Raw genomic sequence first — 20,822 nt, 5'->3', positions numbered from 1 at the left:
TGCAGAACACAAATATCAATAGTGTGGGTTGTAGCTGCACGTCTAATAAACTAATGGACAAATGTTTAAAGAAGTTGAGAAAATGTAGATTTCCTTCATGCTCATTTAAAATACTTAATACTTTAAGAAGAAAATTTATGTGAGAAATTATATTGTTCAAATTAAACATTATACCACAGGCATGGTTAAGCTACTAGTTTTTCCCACTATAATTCTTAACATACATTTCCAAATCAGAACATATTACACTTGGGTCATCTTCCCAAATACAAGCAAACAGCTTTATCATAAGAACTATTAAAATAGTAACATCCAGAATAATAATATGAAAAGATTTTACACTTTTATTTATTCTTAGACATAAATGATTCAGTATCTAATAGTTAAACAGCTGAGTCCAGGAAAGTTTACAGGAACAATTCAACTGGTTTATTGCTCAAATTTCAGTACCTTGTGTTTTCTCCACTTGCACTAAAATCATATTTAAAAGATTGCCTAAGTAATCTTGAATCCTGTCCCAAATTCTAATAAAAACAGTCTATGCACATCTGTGCAATTCTGATAAATTAATATTTCATTAGCTGGAAGAAACATAACTTAACACAATTCCCACATTGGTGATTTGATAAGCATTTTCAAAGGGGCAGGCCTGCATCTGTGGAAAGGCAAAATCCTTATCGGTAACTCTAATTATGCCTTTTCATTTATTTGGGGATAAGTGTGCTTTTCACTCTGTCTACCCAATAAAGCCTTTTGATTCTGTGTTCCTACAGATACGAAATAAAGTAAACCATACATTCAAAGATAAGCACTGTAGGACATTTTGTAGTTGCTTCCAAAGCACATTTTCCTGGTCACATTTCTAAGTCTGTTGTTAAAGGTCACTCTGCTGATTAATAGTGAGATACTGTAGCAATTGAGTGGTTAAGAATATGAATATAAGATTAAACTTCTTGGGAATGAGTTTCCACCATTTGCTAGTTATGTGGTCTTGGGTGAGTTATTCAGTCTCTAGGGATCGCAGTTTACACTCCATCAAAACAGTTTATTCTCTAACGAGAAACAAATGAAGGCATGCACTCGGCAGAGTGCCTGGCACACAGTAGGTGCACAATAAATACCAGCCGGTGTCATCACCCTGCTATGTCAGAACCAGAGCATTTTGTGAAGACTTTATTACTCCCTGTAATATGCCCTATGTTCACTCCATCAAGCACGCGTTCTCCTTAGGACAGGTGCCATGTAGGTCTCTCTACCTGGAATGCATCCACCCAGACCTTCTCAAGGTTCGCTCCTTCTCTGCCCAAATGTCCCTCTTCAAAGAGGGCTTCCCTGAACCAACTTATCTAAAATAGCACCCTCACCCCACAACTTCTATCCTTTTCACTCAGCTTGTCTCTCCTGGATGGCATTTCCTGTACTCGCATTCCTTTCGTGCACTCGTATTTGTGTACTTGTGTGTACTTGTGTATAAACTGTTTGCCCTCTAGAATGCAAGCTTCCCGAGGTGGGCATCTTCTCTGCCTTGTTCACTTCTCTGCCCTCAGGATCTGGAACAGTGCCTGGCACATAGTAGGTGCTCAGGAACTCTCATCTGAATAAAGAGATGGATAACACCCAACTCTCAGAGATAACTGATATAAAGGGAGACATTTTGTACTAAATTGTTGACTTCACTTAGATATAAAAAATGTGACATTCACTACGGGAAGAACTGCTGCCAGCACGATGAAGAAAGGTCAAGTGAGATGAGAAGCAAGCATGAGGACCAACAGGGGAGATCAAAGTCAGCCCATAAAGAGCCAATCTGTTCAGTACAGTGGGTTCTCCAGATGTGAATTTGCAAAAATCCTTGTGATATCTAAGTTTCTTGAGAGATTTAGCTTCTAGGCACAAAATAACTGAGACAGTGTTTATCTCATTAGACAAATATAAACTTGGCCATGTATAGAGAGATACAAATGAAAATCACTCTACTATTAACATAAACTATTACAAGTTTTACAGACATTAAAATTGCAAACTTCACTGACCCTGTATTGTGACTGTATCTATAGCTATATGTCTATATATAAAACGATTGGAGCCATGCACACTGATTTTAGATATTTTGTGAAAAACAGAGTAGAAGAAAAAACCTAGTGGTTAGGACTACGTGCTCTCACTGCTGAGGGTCCCAGTTCGATCCCTAGTTGGGGAACTAAAAACCCCATAAGTCACGCAGCCGAAAAGAAAAACAACCCAGAGGTGGTGACTTCTAATCATCTGTAATGATTTGGTTTATTTCTTTTCGGTCATTTTTTCATTTACAGGTATTTTACATACATATATAGAGCTATATATGTTATATATAGCATGGATATGTAGCTATACATGTTATATAATTTTATACTGTTTTGCATTTAAATAGAACAATCATATCTCTAAGTTACTACAAATTCATCATAATTATTTTTATGGCCAAATTTGTATATGAGTTACTAAGCTATTCCTCATATGCTTACCACTTAAACAGTTCCCATTTTTTCTCTCATAAACAATTCTAGAATGAATATCTTTGTGTGCAAAATTCTGACCTATTTGTAACTTTTCACTGAAAAATTAACTATGAGAAATGATAAGAATTTTAAAGCCCTGAATATATTTTATATGGTACCCTTGCTGTAATAGGCTTTGATGTCTTTCTTAATTTAATAGGTTTGGAAAAAAGATATGTTGTAGTTTTGACTATGAGGCATATTTTCTGTAATTATGTACAATGATTCTCTAATGTAGGTCCTAAATGATTTTGTGAATCTAGACAGCAGTGCCCAAGAGCATATAATGACACAAATGTTTGGAAAGCATATTTTGTATCAAGAGTTTCAAACATGTGTATGTCTCTTGCCCCAGGCATCTCACCTATGATAACCAAGGCTGAGGATATAACCCAACCAGTGGCAAGGGATTTCTGTTCAAAGATGTTGACAGTACGGAAAGCTTGAACCATGATACCCTCTGAGTTCACTGGGTGCTTGGCTGTGATTACGAGAGGCTCAGCTTTTCATGTATGTTTGTGGGGTGTGTTTTTCATTTTTGCGAATTGTATTTTCATGTCCTTTCTCCCAGGTATCAGGAGTGCTGAGTTTCAGGTCACGATCGGGCACCTGAAGTTAATACTGCTCTGAAAATGATGGCTTTGGTATCATCAATAAGTAAGTTCAGTGAAGTTGGAATGTATTTTCTTTCATCTAAGGAGTTAGAATCTTGTTTCTCTGAATTGTTTCTTTAAAAATTCTACTGCCATTTTATTCTCCAACTATTTTAAAATATCTATGAAGAAAACAATGCAACTTCTGATACTTACATGATAAATTATACAAATGACCAATTTTGAGTCAGAAAAATGACTACACTTGAGATTTTAAAAATTAAGCTATCCCATATACATATATTATATTTTGACCAAGGAGTTAAAAAGAACGCTCAGCATATTGCTATTATTCAACAATTACAAAGAACATAAGTAATAATTACTTTTGTTTACTGAATAATTATAAAGTAATGTGATTGAATATATCACATTTGAAAAAACAGATATCCAGTTATTATAAACAAAGTAAAAAATTATAGGTATTGTTATTTAATCATCACAAAGAAACTAATAGGAATTCATAAATAATGAAGTATGACTAATTACAATCTGTAAAGGTAAGTTTCATTTCTTATTATTTCAACTGTAAGTTAGTGTTGAGCAAACATATTTAGACTTATTGAGAAGGGAGAACTACACTTGGAATTAAATTCATATTTCCTGCTCTTTAAAGTGTGTGTCAACATCTGATGTAGTTTAAAATTTTACATGTATGCACAGATGCATAATATCCATGTACATGTAAAATACGTACCTCTACACACTGTGCTGATCTATGAACTGTATGTAAAACATCTCCATTTATTACTCTGAATTTTCAGAGTTTTTAAAACAATGAAATGAATGCACTATTTTTGGTATTTAAAATGTCACAGGGCCTATTTGAAGTTTGTATTTACTACAGTTGTTGGTATTTTCCCTGGAAAGAAAATAATTCTAAAGATAAATAGGCATTATTTGTATTACCTGAAAGTATGTGAATTGAGAATGATAAAGATCTGGATATACATGAAGAGTGGTTCCAATTACGAGCAGCAGCTCAAATTTGTGGAGAGATGAGCTAATATATCCAGTAAATCCCAAACACCATATCTTCAGAAGTGCTTCCAAATCAAAAAGTACCGTAAAAGCCACCTAGAGGAACAAAGGGACAGTGAAATTGTAATGTAAAACTATAATTTATTTCAAAATATTTCATATGGTTGTTAGTGCATGAATTTTAGCCACTATCATATAAAATGAGGAGCCATATCATATAAAAATATAGAACAATATTGTTAAAAATACGGTTTTGAAACACACCAACTAGAACCTCACAGACCAAATATATCTTAAGCAATCAGAGAAAAATACGTTAAAATATTAAATGTTTGTGAGTGGTATTATTTCCTCACTATTCATCATTTGATATTAATTAAAAGTCATAGCCATTTATAGAATTACAGTACTATATACAGAAAGGCTGCATTTTTCTATAATTTTTATTTTCTAAAATAAGTTTCTACAATGCACATGATATAGTATAATTACACTTACATATTACTAAGTGTAATTAAACTACAATTTAAAAGTTTATATATCATTTATATCTTGGGCCACATAAACAGCAGAGAATTTTGGATTTTATTGGGTTGGCCAAAAAGTTTGTTCGTGTTTTTCCATCACATCTTAGGGAAAAACCCAAACGAACTTTTTGGCTAACGCAATATAACAAGGAGTTTATGTGTGTGTGCATATGCACACATAAATTAATATGTCTACATTATTAATTTTATAAATTAACAATCGACATTACTGTGTTAATAAATTCGTTCGATCTCTTAATCTATCACATTAATTCTAGGAATTTGCTATTGCAAATAACAATATTATAAAGTACATATACAAACATAGCATATTATTTTTCGTTTGCTTGTCCTATGGATAAGAGCACTCAATTTATAAAGAAGTTTACAACTGGAATTAAAATGGCAATATAATATTAACTTTAAAAAAATTTTATTGGATAGTTGATTTACAATGTTGTGTTAGTTTCAGGTGTACAGCAAAGTGAATCAGTTATACATACATCCACTCTTTTTTAGGTTCTTTTCCCATATAAGTTATTACAGAGTACTGAGTAGAGTTCCCTGTGCTATACAGTAGGTCCTTATTAGTAATCTATTTTATATACAGTAGTGTGTACATGTCAGTGACATAAGATTAACTTCTAATTAAAGAGCGCAACTAGTCATAACACATCTCTGTCAGAAGATACCAAATGATTTGCTGGAAGACAGGAATAAAGGATAGCTTGCTTCTCTTTTTCTAGGCCAACATGGAAGGGATTTTCTTCCACACACATTTGGAAAATGTGAGGAAAGTGGAGTTTTAATAATAACATTTTTAGGACTGGAATATTAAAGGGATTGCAGATGGTTAATTTAGGTGTGAGGAGGAAATTAACATTACTTCTCTAGACCCACCTTGCCTCTTAATTTAAATTGACATGTCCCTTTTAAAAAATGTAACAGACACAGAAAAGAAACTTATGGTTACCAAAGGGGATAGTGAGAGTGGGACAGATAAATTAAGAGTTTGGGAGTAACATATATACACCACTATATATAAAATAGTTAAACAACAAGGACCTACTCTATAGCACAGGGAACTCGACTCAAAATCTTGTAATAGCCTATAATGGAAAAGAATCTGAAAAAGAATACATATATATATATATACACACACACACATATATATGTGTATATATATGTATTTGACTGAATCACTTTGTTGTATACCTGAGACTAACACACTGTAAATTAACTATACTTCAATAAAAAAAGTGTAACAGAGTAATACATTTTAACTGTGAAATAATCCTAAATACACAAAGTATTAATACTTTCCCAGGCGATTCATGGTAACCATGTTTTATATTCCCTCCTCATCCAAACATACATAATCACACAATGGGCTTACATTTTATGTCATTCTTCAGCTTCTCACTAACAATCATGGACGAGCCTTCAGGTTAAGAGATATAAGTTCTACTTATTCTTTTTATCAGCTGCATAATTTTGCATGGTATTCAATGTTTATTTAATTCAACATTTTCTCTACTGATTCGTTAAAGGGCGGTACTTCTTGGATAAGGAATCATCAGGAAAAATGGTTAAGTGTTTTGCTACTTCAAAAACAGACTGTACTGACCATCCTTATGCAATATCAGTTTTTATTGGGCTTCCCTATCTATAAGTAGAATCTCCAACCTGGCACCTCTGGGGCAAAGGACATGTTTGCCCACTTTAAATTTTAGAAAGCATTAAGAGATTACTTTCCAAATGTTACGTTGTCATTTGCCTTTCAGCAAGGTAGGAAAGTGTTTCTTGTCCTAAATCTGTACCATCACCTGATGTAATCAAACTTAATAAAACTTTTGCTTAGCTGTCCAGATGTATATTGATGACTTAGACTATTTTTTTAAAACAAATTTCTGTTCATAACCTTGCCAATTTTCTATGGTGGTGTTGTTTCTTTCTTATCAGTTTTTGGAGTTGTTGATATTAAGGACATTCATCTTTGTCTGCTATATAAACTGAAATATTTTTTCCCTAGTCAATAGTTAGATTTTTAACTCTACTGGAATTAGTTCTATAAGCACTTTAATTTTTATATGGTCACATGTGTCCATCTTTATAACTTTTTTCTTTACCTTGTACATGCCTTAGAAGGATTAATAGATAGTCTTCATATCTAGAAACACACTATGTTTTTCTATTTATTTGGCCCATATTCTTTAATAAAATTTTCCCCATAAAGATATATTATTGTTTGATTTTGAAATTTATTTCTATTCATTTAATATTCCAGTCACTAATGAAAATGAATTATTTTTACCTTTTTTTTTTTTTTTACCATTTTTACCTAGTTATTTCCAGTGGAAAGAAAAGCTACTGATTTATTTATATTGATTTTTCTCAACTTGCCTTACTAAATTCTTCTATTAATTCTAAAATTTTTTAAATCTCTTGGGCTTTATAAACATATATATATTTCATGTGCCAATGAAGATACGATGTTTTTCAAGATTTATTTTGGAGTTAATTGTATTAATTCATTAGCTATAATGGTATAGCCAAATAGTAATATATACTAAGTAATGTGGTGGTAGTAACAGGAGTCCATAATATGCCCCTTATTTTCAATGAAAGTTTCTCAGTATTCATATATAATGGTTGCACTGAGCTTAGGGTAATAATTTCTACCATGTTTAAGTACTTTCTTTCTCTTTTATTTTACTTAGAGGGCTTTAGCCTTTAATTCATTGAGGCAATGAAATATATCACAGGAGTCCTTGATTTGTATATTCCTAGAATAAACCCTAGATGCTTATGCTGATTTTATTGGATAATATTTTGTTTATAATTTTTGCAGCTACTGTCATAAATACAATTGGTCTGTAATGTTACTTATACTATAATTATAAGGTTTGGGTTAAGCCTATGGTAGCCTTATCAAACTTATTATGGAGTTTCCCATCTTTTGTACAATCTGTAATTTCTTAAATAAAATAAGAGTTATCTCATCTTTGAAAGTAGATAAAAATCCAGCAGAAAAACCACATGGGCCCAATCTTTTTTGTAACGGTAGATCAAAGCTTTCCAATGTTCTTCTGATCAGCTTTCTTACCTCGTCCATCAACTTGGTAGTTTGTACTTTGCCAGGAAATCATTAATTTCCTCTAGATTTTCAAGACCTGTGTTTAGAGTACATTTTTTTTTTTTTTTTCAGAAAGAACTGGTTCAGCAGAGGGCATGAGATATCTTACAAATTTGCTGCCCCTTTAAATCAACTTCTTGGCTGACATTTCTCAGACCTGAAACTAGTGTGATTTTGAACTCCAATCCCACGCGGGCAGGCTTGTGCTGACACATTTTCACAAAGCATACTCTTTCCCTACTCTTTTGGAGTCAAGGTCAAGACTGAAGTTTTCCCCACTGTTTCCTTCTGAGGGATGGCCATTTTCCTTCTCTCATTGAGGTACAGACCTCATGTGTCCTGATGTTACATGGGGGTGTCTCTGTTTTGACGCTTCACCTTGAACAGCCCCTCCGTCTGTCCAGGATACAGCTCCTAAAATGGCAAGTTCTAGGTGACAAGCATATGCAAATACCCTCAGGGCAGCCACTGGCCTTAGAGCCCACTAGCTGTTCTTCATTCGCATCAACACAATTTTTGGCCTTGAGAATATTCCTTAATTTTTTTTGCATGGTCTGCTAAGCATTTAAAATGTTTTAATATTTTAGATGTCACTTTTAGTTTTTTCATAGATGATTTTCAGCCCCTTTCTGGGGCCACTTTGTATGCATCTCCTAGAATCAAGATACTATTTGATTTTGTGTTTAAACATAATCATATTTTCTATGATTTTTTAAAAATCTTGGACCTTCTCTGCCCCAACCTTTAATCAGCCATTTCTCCTTTAAAGGCATATTTTCTATGATTTTTGATAGGAAAATTCAACCCTCTCACATATAGCGTGCAAAAGTTATACCTGGTCTTATGTTTCTAGTTTATTGTATATGTCATTGATATTCATCTTTTAACCTTTTCTTGTCTTTTCTGGCTTGGTCAAATTGTTGTTAATGTCTTTTCTCCCCCTTGTTTATTTGGACTCTGCTTTTCTAATCTCCCAGTTTAATTCCCAACTGTCCTACATCAACCTATACTTTTTTATTATTGCATCTAAATTGAATAATTGTAAACTCCTCTCCCGCACAAATGTACTTGCTCACTCTTCCCTCACACCCCTGCCAACCTACAAACTTCATAGTATCCTTCTCTCACCCACACTCCCAGTGATATCACCCCTCTTCCTAAATTCTGCTTTTTCTGAGATCAACCATCAATTTTTTTTTTTTTTTTTTGGCCGTGCCGCACAGCATACAGGACCTTAGTTCAATGACCAGGGATTGAACCCGTGCCCCCTGCAGTGGAATCGCAGAGTCTTAACCATTGGACCGCCAGGGAAGTCCCAATTCTAGCTTTTTGAACTGTAATTATTTCTTTTTTTTCCAAGGACCCTTACTTGACATTTTAATTACCATCTTCCATTTAGATTCAATACCCACTACTTTTATTTCCTTTTCATCTTATCTATCTAGTCCTCTGGACTGTGAAGAATTTGTCTTAGGCTTACGATACTTTGGGGTAGTTTCCTCAAATAAACATCCAGGTTTGTATACTGGCTCAATCCTTTTCTATCAAAAGTGCATTTTTAACACTGACATGAATATTTTGGCTGCATACAGTCTTGAGTTGCAGTTCTTTTCTCTCAGTGGTCAATATATATGCTGGTTCACTGCCTTTACTTTCCAATATTGAGGATGAGTCATCCAAAGCACAATATATTTATCTTGATTTTGCAGGTTATTTAAGCCCATTCGGAGGTTTAAAAAAGTTTTTTCTTTATGCTTGCAACCAAGGAGGGTCACCAGGATATGCCTAGGAATGTACCTTTTTTTCATTTATCCTCTCTGAGACTTAGTGAGCTCTTTCAATCTACAGATTTATGCTTTACCTCAGTTTAGGAAAATTTTCTTCTCTCATTTATTATTACTCTTCTTTCTGTTCCCTTTGTCCTTCAGGGGCTCCTATTATTCACATCCAAGTGGCGAGTCTCTTGCTTTTTCCCTCATGTTTTCCACCGTTTTTTAATTTTTTCCACTTGCTCTCCTATATTAATAATTAGCTCTCATCAACGACCATGCCCTTTTCAGCTCACTTTTTGAAAATGTTAGTCAAAGTTCAGAAGGTTTGTTTTTTGCCCTAATTATCTATCTTTGAGACACTGGGGGAAAAAAACCCTACTCTCTCTCCCGTCAGTTCTACTCTACTGGGAAACTCCTGCACTAGATGTTCATCTTGGATTTCCCAGTTCCATCCTCAGTTTCTGAATCCCTTTGTGTAAGAATATTTTTCTTTGCTTGCTCATGGCTATATGCTTTTTGTTTGTTTGTCTGTCTTTAATGGTCTCTTGAGTCAGACAGAGAAAGACAAATATACAATACCACTTAAACGTTGAATCTAAAAAAAGGCTACAAACGAACTAATCTATAAAACAGAAACAGAGTTACAGATGTAGAAAATAAACTTATGGTTACCGGGGGGTAAGGGGGTTAGAGGGATAAACTAGAACATGGGACTGACACATACACAGTACTATATATAAAATAGGTAACTAATAGGGACCTACTGTATAGCACAGGGAACTCTACTCAATACTCTGTAATGGCCTATGTGGGAAAAGAATCTAAAAAAGAGTGGATATATGTATATGCATAACTGATTCACTTTGCTGTACAGCAGAAACTAACACAACATTGTAAATCAACTATACCCCAATAAAAATTTTTTTAAAAAATGCTCTCTTGAGCGGTGGTAAACAAGGGATGGTATGAGGCATCATGTTTTTTGTGGTAAAAGACCTAAAACCCCGCAGCCGCTTTGCTGGGTAGCAGGAGGAAGCCGCTTCGTGTCAGGATTCTTCCCAGGCTGGTGGAATCCATTCCTAACTTCCCTCCTGGGAGAAATTCAGCTTCTGGGGAGATTCCCTTCCTGGATCACTGAGATCAACAGGATTCTGTTAGACCTCCCGGGACCACAAGGAACCAGTGGGCAGATGCAACTCCTTTGCAGGGTCAGCCTGAGGCGACCAGAGGACCCAGATCCCTGCAAGTCATAACAAGAGGCAATTCCTCTCTAACCCTGACTTCTCACTCCAGGGCCCGCAGCACGATGAGGAAGTCCAGCACCTGTCCCCTCCCCCAGGCATCCTGGCAGAGTTCAGGAAAAGCTGAAACTCAGATGCATCCGTCCTGAAGGTTCCCCTGCAGCCCGGCCTGGCTGCTGTATCAGCAGAGGGAGCATTGGCCACTGCCCACGTCTCCACTTCTCCCTCACCTGTATTTTTAGACTTTCACTCCAAAGGAAGGAATGTAATCCATATCAAAGTAGGCTTTTTTTTTTTTTTAAAGCAGGGAACTACCAATAAATGCCTGAAATATATCCAAATAGATTGTCTAATTACATATAAATACAATTAATCACTTTACTAACTTTGCATTTGCTATCAAAAGACAGATGGAATGACCTGTTTAAATGATCATAATTTATAATAAAATAGGCAGCTGGATCCATCTGCATTATTATTTGCCTGGTGGGAAAACTTATATGCTTTTCAAAGACACTAAAAGGCACTAAAAGTGATTTAGCAAACTATTATGTGATTATGTATAAATACCCATATTCCCACTGATTTTCCTACTAGAATTCCTGATTCCAATTCTCCTGGGAGCAAATACCTTTTTTTCTAACATAGTTTGTTAATTGTTAACAAGCTAATGTTCCCATTCTCTGAAAACCAGTATCAATCCCAAAGTGCCGAAATTTCATGGAAAAATATTATGCATAAAAATATGTCTAACTTACTTGTAATTATGGGTTATTCTGGAGTGGGGGAGAACTATGTCAGGAATTACAAAAAGGATTTAGGAAAATTAAGTTGTCAGTTATTTTAGTGTAGGTTAGAGGGTTTAGCATAGGATTTCAATTCAGCAGAAGACAACAGTTGGGAAGAATCAGGGTAGAAGCAGTGAGGTTTTTTTAGTAACCTCTTTTCAATGGGTGACTCCAGCCTGCCTCAAGGAACTCAACCTTGACAGCTGCTGGACAGGGTGGAACTTGCAACCGTCATGCTGTTGGCCGTATAAAAAGGAGGCTAGCAGGCTGTCTGCAGAACCCAGTTACCTGGAAGGGTTCCCCAGAAGCATCACCTAAGAATGTGTCCAATCTAGAGGTTATCTTCAAATCCTTTTTTTTTTTTTAATTTTTATTGGAGTAGAGTTGATTTACATTGTTGTGTTAGTTTCTGCTGTATGACAAAGTGAATCTGCTATACATAGACATATATCCACTCTTTTTTCGACTCTTTTCCCATATAGGTCATTACAGAGTATTGAGTAGAGTTCCCTGTGCTATACAGTAGGTCCTTATTAGTTACCTATTTTATATATAGTAGTGTGTATATATCAATCCCAATCTTCCAATTTATCCCTCCCCCCCCCTTGGCAACCATAAGTTTGTTTTCTATATCTGTGACTCTATTTCTATTTTGTAAGTAAGTTCATTTGTACCACTTTTTTAGATTCCACATATAAGTGATGTCATATATTTCTCTTTCTCTGTCTGACTTATTTCACTCAGTATGACAATCTCTAGGTCCTCTGCAAATCCTTAGCAGTCAGCAGTGCAGCCTCGTCATTCCTAGCCTGGGAGCACCCATGACCTTGGCCCCTAACTCTTCAGTCCCCACATCGAAAAGGTCACAGTGGGACCTTCCCTCTGCCTCGAGCCCTCAGAGTATATTACACCATCGGTGGGTGCTTAAAGTTGAAACTTGTCTTTTTAAGAGTGAAGGCAAGATTTGTAAGAGGATAATAAAGTTTTCATAAAGATTTTTGTCACATTACTTGAAAAAAATTGAAAACAATACATGAAAAAAACAAAATATTTCTTTCTTCTTACAATTTTCCTAAGTCAGTGTTTTGCAATCTTTTTTTTTTTTTTTAACCACCTCCCCGGCCAAGGAGTCTTTTTAGATATTTAGTTTCTAATCACTACACCATATGGAATTTTATTAGCACAGTTATGTTATAAATATAAACATATCAACCTCTTCTTTATATATGGCAAGAATAAGATTTTTTTGCCTCCCCAAGAATAATTTTTATCCCCTTAGAGGTGTTTTCACCTCCCGTTGAGAATTCATGCTGTACAGATAAATCAGGTTTGATGTCACGACAGCAAAGTTTAACTAATATTTTCAGGAATGCAGGTTGTATGAGTTCTTTAAACACCACATTTTATTATTTATTTTCCAAATTTTCATCTTATAATAATACATATGTCATTTAATATCTACTATAACAAGCCCTCTTGTCCTCAAGGAAATTATCAATAAGGGAATGCAGATTTAATTAAAATTAAATAAATTAAGTTAAATTAATAAATTTAAAGGAGTTACTGTCCTAAGAAACATTATTATATCTGCTTTTAGGATAAAAGCACACAACTTGTGAAAAGTTTTTTTTTTTTTAGAATGAAAATTGCAAGAAATTAGTTTAAAATGTTTGTTTTCCAAAAGAACTTGTAATTGGATTTGTGAGGCTAGCAGGTAAGACAACAAGAGATTGCCAAATTTCTGAAGCTCAGGAGAAAAATAACTGAACAGAAAATGACATGCTTAATATAAATGGAACAATGGAAATTGTTCTGCCCTTTTAATTCAATGAATAATGTATGAACATTTATAGGTAACAAATTATAAATGAGCTGATTGTACTATGCAGGTCTGAGAAGATAAAATAGTAGAGATACTGCCCATATGTGCAAAGATATTTGAAATATATTATCCAAGATTTGTGTTGCAGACTCTATTTCATAATTTCAGAGAAACATAATGGATATTCATGAGAAAATGAATGCATATTTATCACAGAAGAAGATAACAGGACAAATGCAATTCAGGCAACACTATTCTCCTAAATGAAATTCAGGTTAAATAACACCCAAATAAATGATGACCTGCATCATTCCAGAGGTGTCTGTAAATCACCTACTCTTAGTCTATAGTGTAACTTCAATATTCTAGACAGTTAAAGAGCAAACTTTGGAGATGGATCATTGAATAATCAAGAATGTCATTACTGTGTTATTTTTTCACCCAGCAAGATACTGCCCAAATCCTATAGGAACTCATGAAAAAGCTACAGCCAAAAGATACTTATTTAATTAAAGTTTCCCAGAAAATGAAATTAAACTTAATGACAATATGAAAGACTGCTGGTAGAGCAGGATAAGTTACTTTCATAATTCAGTCATTTCTTGTGATTGAGATGAAATACGGTTGTCAGATTTTGTTGGAACTAAAATAAATGGCTCTTTCACTTAATTTCATTTTCACAAATATCATAAAGCCAAATGTCTTCAGAGGAACACAGAAATCACTTTGCTAGAAAAGATAACTTCCTGTAGGATGGCAAAATGATTCTATGCTTATGAAAGCCCTTCTGTTTCAAAACACAGAACAATCACAGAAAAAGAGGAAACCAAAGAGACACCCTGGAGTTTCTAAATGAGGTAAACCTCTCTCTCGACCAGAAATGCAACAGGGAGATGCTGTTATAACTTCATTGTTCTCCTCTCTCTCCCACCAATTTATGAGTTTCTTAAAAGAGGAATTTTGTTAAAATTGTGAATCTTCTGTGCATAAGGCTGTGCTGATAAACTTCTGTTAAACATACAATCTAGTGGATATACAGATATATTTATATTTTTTATATAATAATAGGACAGTATTGCTCAAGTTTTATTCTTTATTAAGAAAGTGAGACTATACATTGTAAAATATAATTATGTTCATTATAACATGTGATTTTATGTATATTAATGACAATGACTTATCTTAGATCAAAATGAAACTCTTACAAAAGAAAGTAACTCTTTACCTCTTTATGTTTATGTAGAGCCTAGAAAACAAAGAATAGTTTTCCCTGTTTCTCAACTAATTCTAAATTTACGTTAGTTGATCCAAAGTAACTAAACAAGTCCCCAGCTTCACAGTAGAAGCTAAGCAGGTTAATTTATGCTTAAAGGATGTTTTTTAGACTGCACGTTGACTCCTATTGGGTAGAGTGGTTTATTTTGGATTTTCAAAATAATTTATTCTGGAATATGTGGGAACTCAAGAAATTACTTCTCTGAAAGCTCATGGCCTCTTGTGATCTATTTTAAAGGTAAACATTTCAAAATATTACATAATGCTATTACCTTAAACACTATGTCATTATAGTCCATAAACTTGAATTGCTGTTATTATAGCCATTTTGAGGATTAAATGAGATAATGAATTCCTTTAAAGCACTTGGCAACATAATGGAACCTCTAAAAAACTGGTAGCTATTATGTTGTTAGTCTCACTATATTTGAATTTAACCCATGGGGATGTTAGTTGGCATGCTCTGTGTTTCTACAGCTTAAACCAAGATCAAACTCAATGCTTATTTTCATAAATAAAATTTCACTGGGACACAACCCTTCTGAGGCCACATTCACTTTCTGCACAACAGCAGTAGAGTTGAGTAGTTGAAACAGAGGGCACATGGCCTGAAAAGCCTGAAATGTTTACTATCTGGCTCTTCAAGAAAAAGTCTGGCTTAAGCCCAAACCATCTTTACCAAATTTTTTAAAAGAGAGTATTTCATAAAAAATTAAGTGTGATTAAAATGACTTATCCACACTCATTTAAAACAAACCATGTGCAAGTTTCTGATACAAAGGAAAGAGATAATGTGATTTGAATAAAGACCAAACATGCTTTGGGAAACTCAGACACCCCAAATCGATAAATAGATGTGAACAAATTCTGAATGTTTCAGTAGTTCAAGAATAAAGTGATGTCTATACATTTTGTAAGTGAACTAAACCTCTACTACGTTGTTTATGAAAATCAAATTTACTTTCAGTGGTTTGGGAAGTGGGCAACAATTAATAGAAACACATGTGCCAGATTTTACTATACAATCCTCTCTTTCTGATTTTTTTTTAATAATCTTTTTTTAAAAGAATTTTTTTGTGTGTGGACCATTTTTAAAGTCTTTATTGAATTTCTTACAATATTGCTTTTGTTTTATGTTTTGGTTTTTTTGCTGTAAGGCATATGGGACCTTAGCTCCCCGACCAGGGATCAAACTCGCACCCCCTACATTGGAAGGCGAAGTCTTAACCACTGGACAGCCAGGGAAGTCCCTCTTTCTGATTTTTTAAATTAAAAAATAGTACTATATACAAAAAAGAACAATGACAAGGATTTTTCAACTACCACTGGATGCTACCTATACACTTAAATAGTATCAATGAACTCTACAATATTAAAATATTTGAAATTTTGTTGGAATTTCTTACAGCGTGATCATAAATCAGCTAACACACATAAACACATTAGGAAAGAGATCAATTTTGTTTATGAAAAAATTAGGTAAAATTTACTGGAGGATTCTGTTCTGTTCTTCTGTTCCCAGAATGGCTTATACATTTACTGTATAGGATTGATTTAGTACGACTGAGTATGCACACTGGGCTACAAAGGAAATGTTAATGGAATCTCTAAATATCCAGGGCTCCCTCAGAAGCAAATATAATTTGCTCCTTCCAGTGAGACAGGCATAAGGTCAATCACGTGTAGCCATTTCTGTTTTTATTCTAGGCATTTCTGTCATCAGCCTTTTTGCCTCTGGTTCTAATGCTATTGTGTAATTCTTCCACCCCACCTCTCTTCCCTCCTCATTCCACCCAGAGCCTTTAACTAACCTTTGGGTTTCTCGTTCCCTGTTAAACAATTTCTTCTTCACTCTCGATCTCTGAGCACAGAGTATGCTTCTTCTATCCTTGTCTCTACCGGTCCTGTCCCAAATGCATGACTCCCCTCACTGCCCTGTCCAGAAAAGGATACTCATGCTCCAATGCCCCGTGTGGCCCATGGAGGAAAACGTGTGGATGAGGAAGAGATGCCCCACCCATTACTGCTCCACACCCCTTTGAGATGTACTCCGTCAGGTGAAAACCCCCTCTCCCACACTCTCCCCATGCCCTCGATAGAGGGCCCTCTATTGATCTCTATTCATTTCTCTGTCAGTCACTCCCACGTGCCACTTACACTCCCTTCCAGAAGAACTGGCCTCAACGCTCAATGACGTGTGTCACTGTGAAGATTTAGCCAACACCATACCCCGATAGTTCCTTGCCATCTTTGCCTTGACTCCATCATTACGTCTGAGCCACCCACATCCATAGAACACCCTAGATTTTGTATTTAGTTACCCAGAATTATTCTGAAATATAAATCCTGCACCCGCTCTCTGATCACAACCTTACCTTCTAGCTCTCTTACTCCATCCCTTTAACTATACCTGTTCTTTGACCACTGGAGACCCTTGACCCTTCATTTTTACTCTTTCATTCTCCTCTTATCTTCCCTCTTTTCATATCCAACCTAGACCACAGGGTCATCATTTCAACTCCTTTGCCAACCACCCATGTTCCCTGATCCCTTGTCTCTCAGCTCCACTAGACTAAAAAAGCTCTAGAGTTGGATCAATCCGAATGTTGCCTTTCTCCCTTTTATGAAAGGCCGAAAAAAGTCACAGGCCTGTCTCAATTGGCATCACTATAAATTTGTAGTCTCAATCTTCAGTGCTGCATTCGATGTATCAGTCATTAGCTTTTTGCATTCTCCACATGACCCGTGTCCTATCTCTCTTCTCCACAAGCTTCCCACTTCACCGTCTCATCATCAGGCTGGATGAGACCTTGCTTCCTACTTCACAGGACAGACGGAAATTACTTGATTGGGATTCCTTCAAGTCCCATCCCTGTGTTAGAAATTCACCTGCAAGGATGACTCTTGGTCCATGTTCTCCTCTGCTTTCAATGACAAGCCATGCTTTCTGTGCTGGATTTGCAGCAAAATTATACCCATTTTTCAGGTGTTGGGCTGGACATAATTTCTTCATGAGCCTCTGTCATTTGTTCTCCACAGCATAAAAAGTTGTTATTGTTCACTGTCTATATTTTTGCTAAACTGTAAGCTCCATATATGACACAGCTATCAGGCAGTGTCACATCACAGAGACTCTACTATAGTGAAAGTCTAATACTAATGATATTTTCTTACAGGAAACAAAAAACCTCCACAAGAGGGGAATTCATAAGTGACTCCTTTAAAGGTTCTTGACACCCACATAGATGTTTATATTCAATAGCTGTATACTATCAATTCTTTTTCTGAAAAGTTGATGTGTTGGTGGACTGACTTTTTATTAACCAAATCCATTTTTAAATGCACTGGCAGAATTCTGCATATATAAGGAACTCAACTATAAGGCAAATTGATTTTGTACATGAAAAGTGGTTTTGTAATAAAAATAATCACATTGTGGGCTTCCCTGGTGGCGCAGTGGTTGAGAATCCGCCTGCCAATGCAGGGGACATGGGTTCGAGCCCTGGTCTGGGAAGATCCCACATACCGTGGAGCAACTAGGCCCGTGAGCCACAACTACTGAGCCTGAACATCTGGAGCCTGTGCTCTGCAACAAGAGAGGCCGCGATAGTGAGAGGCCCGCCCACCGCGACGAAGAGTGGCCCCCGCTTGCCGCAACTAGAGAAAGTCCTTGCACAGAAACGAAGACCCAACACAGCCAAAAATAAATAAATAAATATTAAAAAAAAAATCACATTGTGATGTTTCTGCTTTTTAAGTTGTCTTTTTCATATATTGGATTTCTTGAAGGGTAGTACAGCTGGATATGCATTCCTCACTTACATGATGAATGGGTTTTGAAAGAGCTGTCTGTCAATTTTTACATAAGTACATAACCACTGAATTCTAAGATATATTTTAGAAATAATTTTTTACAATGAAAAAAAGTAGTGGTCTCTGGAAATCATTAAAAAATATTTAAGAATCAAATATTAACAAAGTTACCCCAGCAGTAAGAAGTCTATTACAAAACTCTAGTATGGGATGCAGAGTGCTGGATGATGCTAATTTAATCACTAAACCTACCTGTTCCTGACTGGACATCTTTAGTGCAGGTTGCAACACTTCAGATTTTTAGAACAGAAATCCTTCAGTTTCTCCCCAGCCCCCTCCCTGGTACTGTTGAGCTGACTTGCTCATTTATAATATTCTGAATCTGTGCTTTGCTTACACTTAGGAGGAAACAGACTAACACAACATGACAAAGGAGAGAAAATGAGAGGTTGATAGGAAAACAGCAAGATGGCCAGAGTAACCGTAGGGCAAGGTTACCGTGGCAATGTGACACACTGTGGGAAAAATCACTCAGGCCCAGGGTGACAGGAAACAAATCAGGCAACATGGTGACCAAGGGAAACACCTCTGAAGCAGACAATGAATCAGCTTTGGTCAGAGTCAAGTAATTAACAAACTGCAATTTTCACACTGAAAAAAGGTGCTATGACTAGCCGAGGTTTTCGTCTACCTTGAAAAGGGATCTGCACCCCGTGAGCTGCTTACCTCCGCAAGATAGAACTCGTCGTATTGCCTTCTGAAGGTTTCTCCTTTGTGATAGTTGCTGGCAGCCACTATCACGTCCACAGTCACCATGCTCAGGATGAACATGTGGAAGACGGATGACCGCATCATTTGCTGAGGAGGCAAAACAGATGGACTCTTAACAAAGAAACAAACCCGTGATTCAACAGAACTATGTGCTTAGGCCTTGGTCTGCAACATCTTTGTGATATGCTGCTGTGCAGAACAGTCTTTTTTTAAAAAAAATTTATTTTATTGAAGTATAGTTGATTTACAATGTTGTGTTAATTTCTGCTGTACAGCAAACTGATTCAGTTATACATACATACATTGACACATTCCTTTTCAGATTCTTTTCCATTATGGTTTATCACAGGATATTGAATATAGTTCCCTGTGCTCTACAGTAGGGCCCGTTGTTTATCCATTCTATATAATAGTTTGGATCTGCTAATCCCAAACTACCAATCCTTCCCTCCCCCACTCCCCTACCCCTTGGCAACCACATGTCCAGAACAGTCCTTCTAAGATAACTTGATGAATGTCACTAAATGGTGAGCAAAGGAATCATTTTTCTGCAGGCAGCTAAAAAATAACTGGGGAGAGAGTTTCAGAGACTTTTGGTTAAAAGTTGAAAATACATTTCATTGAACTTGTATACAGCCTGTATCTTAATTTTCACTGATTAGTTAGGAAGCTTTTATCCTTACTACTGACTCTATGCAGAAATTATTTTTGGAAAGCTGATACCACATAACAAGTATTGCTTTATTCTGTTAAGAGAAAGAGCTACTGCTGAGGACAGCATTTTAGAGATAATCATAAAAGCAGAAAAGTGGGAGAAACCTAAGATCTATTTATTTTAAAATTTATTGCCTCTGTAAATTATTTATTTCTTTAAATTACTATTTTTAATAATTTACTCTCTATGTTTTAAACCACTTTATTGAGGTATGGTTGACTTTAAAAAAAGCGGTACATATTGAATGTATACAACTCAATGAGCTTGGGGGTAAAAATACACCCATGACAGCATCACCATCATCAAGGCCATATACATATCCGTCACCTCCCAAAGCTTCCTTTCAACTCCATTATTATTATTATTAGTGGTAAGAACACAACATAAGATCTATCCTCTTAGCAAATTTTAAATATACAATAGAGTATTGCTAACTACAGGCACTTATGCTGTATAGTAGACCTTCAGAATTTATTTATCTTATATATTGGAACTTTGTACCCTTTGCATAAATATGTTATTGAAAATTATACTACAACTAATAATAGCTAATGTCTATATTTATAATTATTATGTGCCTGGAGCTGTTGTAGGTGCTTTACATAAATTAACTCATTTAATGGCATAACGGCCCTAGGAAGTTACTCTAACTTTATAGAGAAGGAAACTGAGGCTCAGAGAAGTTAAATAACTTCCTGTCTGACACACACGTGTTGAAGATGGAACCACAATTTGGACCCAAGTCTGGTCCAAGTCTGCTGCCTACACTGAGGTGAAATAATTAGGCATTC

At 35.6% G+C, this 20,822-nt stretch overlaps 1 protein-coding gene across 2 annotated transcripts in view; it reads right to left on the bottom strand.

Moving 5' to 3' along the window:
* NALCN (sodium leak channel, non-selective) overlaps window positions 1-20,822 on the bottom strand; it is a 291,882-nt gene that overhangs the window by 150,182 nt on the left and 120,878 nt on the right. For both annotated transcript variants that reach the window (XM_049701166.1, XM_049701167.1), the window contains exons 11-12: window positions 19,272-19,403; window positions 4,100-4,267 (exon numbers count right to left, since the gene is read on the bottom strand). In XM_049701166.1, coding sequence (XP_049557123.1) covers window positions 4,100-4,267; window positions 19,272-19,403 — 300 coding nt within the window. The remainder of the gene's footprint in view (window positions 1-4,099; window positions 4,268-19,271; window positions 19,404-20,822) is intronic.

This window comes from Orcinus orca, chromosome 18 (assembly GCF_937001465.1).
Source record: "Orcinus orca chromosome 18, mOrcOrc1.1, whole genome shotgun sequence".
In the NCBI taxonomy this organism is placed as follows: Eukaryota; Metazoa; Chordata; class Mammalia; order Artiodactyla; family Delphinidae; genus Orcinus; species Orcinus orca.
The sequence above is the reverse complement of the archived record's forward strand: the minus strand, read 5'-3'. Positions and strand labels throughout refer to the sequence as shown.